This window comes from Peromyscus californicus, unplaced genomic scaffold, assembly GCF_007827085.1.
Source record: "Peromyscus californicus insignis strain IS unplaced genomic scaffold, ASM782708v3 Scaffold_7__1_contigs__length_154581171, whole genome shotgun sequence".
Classification (NCBI taxonomy): Eukaryota; Metazoa; Chordata; class Mammalia; order Rodentia; family Cricetidae; genus Peromyscus; species Peromyscus californicus.
Window position 1 is genome coordinate 126,476,797 of NW_026294595.1, and position 7,495 is coordinate 126,484,291.

The 7,495-nt window shown below is 48.6% G+C and overlaps 1 protein-coding gene across 1 annotated transcript; it reads right to left on the bottom strand.

Moving 5' to 3' along the window:
* Positions 1-392: 392 nt before the first annotated feature.
* On the bottom strand, positions 393-7,050 carry Defb119 (defensin beta 119). Its single transcript, XM_052723713.1, has 2 exons — positions 6,993-7,050; positions 393-874 (listed from the first exon to the last, which is right to left on the bottom strand). Exons 1-2 carry the CDS (start codon positions 7,048-7,050, stop codon positions 594-596), a joined length of 339 nt encoding a protein of 112 aa, XP_052579673.1. The 3' UTR covers positions 393-593.
* Between the last annotated feature and the right edge of the window lie 445 nt (positions 7,051-7,495).

Genomic DNA, 7,495 nt, shown 5'->3' on the forward strand with positions numbered 1-7,495 from the left:
GTAAGCAGCCAAAGCCACGCCCTAGGACTTGTACCCCAAAGCCATTGGCTAAACAGAACAAATTCCCACCACAAAGCTCTCTAGAATTTTAGGAATTAAGAGACCTTAACAGTCATGGCGAAGGGCATGTATTGTTCAAATTCCTTGTGCAGTAACCACCAAGCTGATCCCAGCCTCATAACTTGAAACCATGATCAGACAGCTTACTCCAAATCCAACAGCTCTTCCAGGCTTAGAAGCTCTTCCAGGCTTAACCAACTGTGTCTGCAAGACTACACACCTACCCCATCCCTCCTGTGAGTCCTACATGGCACAGACTGTCATGACTCATCCCAGATCTTTCCCTCCCAGCTCTCCACGGCACTCACCCACCTTCAGTGGCTGCTTGGGCTCCTCTCTGAAAGTCCTTCGGGTGCCTGGACCCTTCTCCCATGGGGTTGCATCCAAATGGGACAGACATCTCACCGCGCAAAGCCCAATCTCTCTCCAGTGAAGGAAGGACACACAAGCAATGTCAAGTGCATTAGTTTTAATAAGAAAGCGGACAGCAGGGAGGGCTTCCCTGGAAGATCGGGCATGGCGTTCACCAGCATTCACGGTATTTTGGGCCATTGTTTCTCATGAGACCAGGCGGTGTTGTCATCTGCACTGGTGAGGCTGATCCTCACGTAGGGCTGGAGGCAGCAGGTCTGGTAAGTTCTGCAGTAGAAGTAGGGTTGCTCATCCTTTCTGCAGGAAGACCTACAGAAGCCTCTGGTACCCATGCATTGAAGGACAGGATTTTTGCCTGGCCAAAAAAGGGGGAAAAAAGTGATGAAAATTAATTTCTGCTCACCAGTGACGTAGATCGAGGAGTCAGGAGCACAGAAAAGACCTCAGGGTGACAGCGAGCACCACAGTCAAGAGGGACAGAGTCAATTTCCTTCCCTCATTTGTCCTGCCACACGCAGCTGAAGGCTCTGGACGTTAGAGTGAGAAAGACGGCATGGTATCCGCACAAAAGCAGACAGGAGGATGGATGGCGCAGAGCAGAGGACCCAGAGGCAAACCCACACAGCTAGAGACACCTTGGCAAAGGGCTCACAAACATTCGCTGGGAGAAGGCTTTTTCAGTAACTGGTGCTGCTGGTTCTACATGGCACAGACTGTCATGACTCATTCCAAATCTTTCCCTCCCAGCTCTCCACGGCACTCACCCACCAGGCTGGTTCACGTAGGAACTGAAGCTACATATGTATCTCTCACTCTGCACAAAAGTCCTTTCCAAACAGATCAGGGGCCTTGGTTGGCAACTAGAAGCACTGAAAGCGCTAGGAGAAAACACTTGAGGATATAGGCACAGGAATTTCCTCAGTAGGATGCGAACCGCACAGAAAGTAGCCCCAAGAATTAACAAATGGGGTTAAACTAAATGAAAAGGCTCCTGCATAGCAAAATAAACTATCAGCAGAGCGGACAACAGAACAAGAGAGCAATCCCTGTCAGCCAAACCTCAAGCCAAGGGTTACTATCTAGAAAATATGAAGAGTGGCCAGAACTGACTCCATGGGCTGGAGAGATGGCTCAGTAGCCACGAGCACTGGTTACTCTTCCAGAAGACCCAGGCTTGATTTCCAGCACCCACATGAGGGTTCACAGTCGTCTGTAACTCCAGTTCCAGGGGATCCAACACCCTCTTCTGGCCTCCACAAGCACTAGGCATGCATGCGGTGCAGACAAACACGCAGGCAAAATACTCATAAACATAAAATAAAATAAATAAATCTTTATTTAAAACTGCAGACACCAAAAAGCAAAACTGCCGATCAGTAAATAGGCCAATGAGCTTTTGATAACTGACAAACGGCCAGTAAGTCTTTTTGTTTGTTTGTTTGTTCGGTTTGTTTTGTTTTGTTTTGTTTTTGAGACAGGGTTTCTCTGGGTAGCTTTGTGCCTTTCCTGGATCTCACTCTGTAGACCAGGCTGGCCTCAAACTCACAGAGATCTGCTTAGCTCTGCCTCCCGAGTGCTGGGATTAAAGGCGTGTGCCACCACCGCCCGGCTGCCAGTAAGTTTTTGTGAAAGTATTCAATATCCATAGCCACCACGGAAATGTGAGAAAGGGGAACCCTTGTCCACTGCTGGTAACAATTAACTGGTGCAGCCCCTGTGAAAATCAGCCTGGAGGTTTCTTGAACAGCTAAAAATAGAGCTATCATGTGACTCAGGTCACCTGGCACATACCCAAAGGATCATGCAGCACTTGCAGGGCCACCAGGCCACTCAGTGCCACTGGAGGACATACAGAAGAGAGAATGCCCCTCCCAGCTAGGGTGGCATCAAAGGACACAAACTTGGGAGCTGGAACCTCCAAGCACACTGTAGCAAGGAGAAGCCACTCCCCCCTCCTGCCTCCACGTCAGGGCAGAGCCCAGAATCTTATACTGCACAAAATGCCCAGGCCTTGTTCAAAAATCACTCATCAGAACCAGGATAGTCACAAGCCAAACTAAAAAAAGACAATCAACCAAACCTGTGTTCAGAGCACCAATGGTTCATGCCTGCTCCTTCTGAACACAGGCATGAACATAGCATAGTCTCTTTAACCATTCCTATATTTAGGAGCATTTTTGTTGTCCCCAGCTGTGTGGAGGGGTGTGTGTGTGTGTGTGTGTGTGTGTGTGTGTGTGTGTGTGTGTGTGTGTGTATTTGTGTATGTGAGGGTGCACATGCATGTTTGTACAGGTGGAGGCCAGACATCAACCTTGGGTGTTGTCTTCAGACACTGTCTACCTAGTTTTTTGAGACAGGGTCTCTTAGTGGAACCTGACCTGGGGGATTTGGGCTGGAATGCTTAGCTAGAACCCCAGGGATCCTCCTGTCTCTGCCCTCCCAACACTGAGATAACAGACTTGCGAGCATGCTCAGCTTTATGTGGGTTCTGGGGATCTGAACTTGAGACCTTGAGCTCGTACAGCAAGTACTTTATCCACTGAACCGCCTCTCTGCCCACAGATTGGAGTCATTAAAACACTCCGCTTAAAACCATGAGCTCAGGGGCTGGAGGGATGGCTCAGTGGTTATGTGTACATGCTGTTCTTGCAGAGGACCAGGGTTCAGTTTCCAGCACTCACATGGTGGCTCATACCCATCCATAACTCCAATTCTAGGGGATCCAAATCCATTTTCTGAACTCGGTAGGCACCAGGCATGCACATGGTATACACACACACACACCCCCCACAACACACACAGGCAAAACACTCAGATACAAAAAATAAAAATTTTAAAAATGGGCTCCAGAGTCAAAGACTCTGTCTCAAAAAGTAATGTGGAGGAGCTAGAGAGATGGCTCAGTGGTTTAGAGCACTTATTGCTCTTGCAGGGGACCCAGGTTCAATCCCTAGGGCCACATGCTGGCTCACAACCATCTATAACTCTACTTCCAGGGGAGCTGATGCTGTCTTCTGACTTCTGAGGATACCTGGCATGCATGTGGTACACAGATTCATAAAATAAAATTTACAAATTTACAAATAATTTAACAAAAAAATGTGGAGACTTGATAGAGGAAGACACCTGACATGTCAATCTCTGGGCAAGCTCACACACATACATTCACCATGTGCACATGAATGCACACTCACACACATGCACAATATGCATTCATCATGTGCACACACACACACACAAACACACACTCACACACATGCACACATATGCATTCACCATATACACACACAAATGCACACTCACACAAATGCATCCATATGCATTCACCATATACACACACACACACACACACACACACACACACACACACACACACACACAAGGAATGGCAGTTTGTAAAATTAATCAGATCTTAGTTTGGAGAAAAGCAATTATTAGCCTACAAAGATCAGATCAAAATTTTGGGAAAAATACAAATAAAGTCTCTTACACCGTATGTCTGGATACTTAAAAGTGATTAATCAAGCCAGCAAGAGAAATACATAAGTAAAATATATTTTATGTTCTTTTGTGAAACAGCCCTCTGGGATGACCTAGTTAGGATTCATAATTCTTGGACTCCTCAGAGTTCCTGTAGAAACACGGCAGCCTTAGGGCAGCTGCCCACCCTCAACCCAGCACTCCCCCTTCACATCTTCAGATCTGCATTCACAAGGAGTCGCTTGCTCGTTAGAACACGTGGTCCAAGCCTGGCCACGGCCCCTGAAAACAGAACGTGACTGACAGCTCTCCCCCTTCCTAGTGGTGCATCCCAGAAGGTTCTGTGGGTGAACCTAGGGAACAGCCCACGTAGCTTCAGGAGGTAGCCTCAAGGATTCCTTGGACAGACAGCACCAGGCCCCACTGATCAAAGCACAAGCCTGGAGGCAGGGTGGGCATCACTGGTCCCATATCTCCTCACCCAGTTGGGAGGAGCTTAGAGGGAGCCCAGAGGAAAGGCAGGGTCAGGAGTGGGGGAGGGGTCTCTTTTCCTACTCTCTTCCTGTATCATAGTGAACTCCCATCTATCTCAATGGCATGTGTCACGCTTCGTAAAGCACCCCTAGGTCCTTGACCTCACCAACAGCATAACTCAGGGGAGAACAACTATGCTGTATAAATGAGGCCCCAAGACATCCATCCCGCAGATTCCCCATCAGGATCCTTAAATTCTCCATTTCTATTCTCCCCCATGTTAAATTATCCATCCAAATGATGTAGACTTCTGTCCCTTGCCACCCCCTGACAGTGCTTACTCTTCAAAGGCCTGTGGAAACTGACAAGATGGCCATGGATGGCATTTACTGAGCCCTTGGACCCTGTGCTCTGTGCCCATTTAACTCTTTTTTTATAATTCGTTTATTTTTATTTTATGAGCATTGGTGTTTTGCCTGTATGTATGTCTGTGTGTGAGAGTGTTGGGTCCCCAGAACTAGAGTTAACAAACAGTTATGAGCTGCCATGTGGGTGCTGGGAATTGAACCAGGGTCCTCTGGAAGAGCAGCCAGTGCTCTTAACCTCTGAGCCTTCTCTCCAGCCTCACCCATTCAATTCTTATTGTAACCCTGAGTTACATAATGTTGTTGTTCGGCTTTCCCCAAAACAAGATGCTGGAGCTCTGACAGGGTTATAAACAGGATCCCTTAGTGGTAAGAGGCAGAGCCGGGACGAACAAACAAATCCGTGAGAGAACACTAAAAATGGAGCATGAACAAGTTCATCTGTCTGAATAAACCAGTGCTTTTCATATTTGGAAACCTTCCGGTTGCTGGGGCTATGAGCTCTGGAGCATTACAAGGTATTTCAGCTGAAATCCAAAGATCTAGCTTCCACTCAGGCCCTGTCCACCCTTGACCAAGATGAACCAACACTCTAGGCATCCAGGGTTCCTTTAAGTCTATGGTTCTGCCCACCCCATGCTCCCCTCTATTTATGTATGTCTCAACAGCCACTCCTGGGGCTGGCAGGGGACACCATCCCCAACACTGTGCTCCTCACTCCATTACCAAGGTCTAGCCCTGATGGCTCCTCTCTACTGCCTCTGAACCCCATCCTTCCGTCTCCCCACCCCAACCCATTGTGACTGGCAGACACAGAAAACAATTCTGTGAGTTTTAATATGGTGTAGAGACTAAGGGACAAGAAGCAACGTCCTTTCTATCAGTAGTAGGAACTTTTCTTCTTTGTATGGATTTCTGTGGTCTGGTCAAGGATCCCATCATTGGCCACAGTAGGGAGTGTTAAGGAACGTTCAGGAACACAGCGGTGTTTGTGATTTTGGAGCATATGACACTTTCTTCATCATCCTTGCACATCACCCGCAGTGTCCGTCCTTCCAACACACATCTTTGGGGCATAGGAACAATTGTTAGGAGTGTGTTAGTATTGCCCAAGTGACAGACAAGAGCCAGCGGAGGGCGCAGAGGTGACTGCTCTTGGAAAGCTTTCAGGAAAGTTCTTTTATATTTTTGAGACAGAACCTCAGCTCCTGGCCTGAAACTCTCTCTGTAGACCAGGCTGGCCTCAAACTCGCAGAGATGCCCCACGCCTCTGCCTCCAGTGCTGGGATTAGAGGTGTGCGCCACCGCATCCAGCCAAGGAAAATTTTTTTCCAAGTTTCTCTCCATCTATCATCCTGCACGCCCCCCTCCCCCCCCCACACACACCTTCCTAGTCCTTCCTCCAGAATCTGTGTGTGAAGGAGGGTTCCACCTGTGGAGCCTGGGAATGATGGGAAAGGAACAATGTCCATCTTTGCATTAGTGGACTGAGGAGACTCAGTCACATTACAACAGAGCCAGCTCCCTAACAGTTGGTGACAGAAGCCAGCAAGCCCCAGCTCCAGCCACAGCCCACTGTCCAGTCCCCCGACCTCATACTCATCTGTTAAAACTCAAGACCCAGATCAATGCTCCTGGAGGCCTCATTCCAAGCCAAACCCAAATCCAATCAAGTCATCAGCCCAGCTGCCCGCTACCATACTGAATCCAAGAACCCTGCATACCAGGCACTTACCCCCACCCTCAGCCCAAGTCCAGATTAATGCCAGCAGCAGCTGTATTTAAGCCAAATCCACCCCCCCCCCCCATCTTGTACCAGGCCACCAGGAAATGCAGGTCCTCACCTCCAGTTCATGTTGACACTCTCTATCACCCTAGCCCCTGGGTGCTCCCACATCAGGAATCACCCCTAACCATGTCCCCAACCTGAACCCAATCCTTCACCCCTCATCCATCTCCTAAGTTCCCACTAGAATTCCACTCTTGCCCCCAAAGTATCAGACCCCCAAAAACATCCTTCATGCAGCCACTTAGCAAAACAGATTTTGAGAGGAGAGAGAGAGAGAGAGAGAGAGAGAGAGAGAGAGAGAGAGAGAGAGAGAGAGAGCAGCATGCATGACAGCATCTTGGGGTACCCTTCGAAGCTGTTTGAAATGGGAAACGACTTGGGTGTTGCCCCTGTGAGAGTGAAGGAAAGAAAGCCAGAGACGGCCCCCGGAATCCTGAAAGAACCCGAGTTACCTGACCTCGCCAGGTCCGTCACCAGAGATATGGCGAGAAGCAGGAGAAACAGCTTCATGGTGGCAGTACCCAGCGGAAGGTGGCAGCTGAGCTGCAGGATCGGAGCAGCGTGCCCTGAGGTGGGGATGATAAAAAAAAAAAAAAGCCCTCCTTTTATCAGCAGGGCTGCGGGTAGTGACTGAGAACAGGAGGCATTTGTACAAGGTCAGCCAGACTGAAGGACAGTGTGCAGCAGATGTCTCGGCACAAAATGAGAGTGTGCGGAAGCTGCTGGCACCTACTCCAGGCATGACTTCCCTCCTAGGAAGGACGAGAGTGAAGTAGATTTGTCTGGACCTTTGAGGCCCATGATTAGTTCATTAATTAGCACATGAACACGTGAAGAAATATTCAAGTTTTTCAGTTATTCAGTCTTAGGTCTCTTCTCTCTCTCTCTCTCTTTTTTTTTTTCACACACAGATGTATGTCTCGTGAAATCTTTAGCCTTCCCGTACGTTCCACAT

Coding starts and splice junctions, on each gene's coding strand:
- Defb119 (XM_052723713.1), bottom strand. CDS start 7,050: ATGAAGCTGTTTCTCCTGCTTCTCGCCATATCTCTGGTGACGGACCTG. Junction 875..6,992: donor GACGGACCTGGCGAGGTCAG/GTAACTCGGGTT, acceptor TGTCACCCTGAG/GTCTTTTCTGTGCTCCTGAC.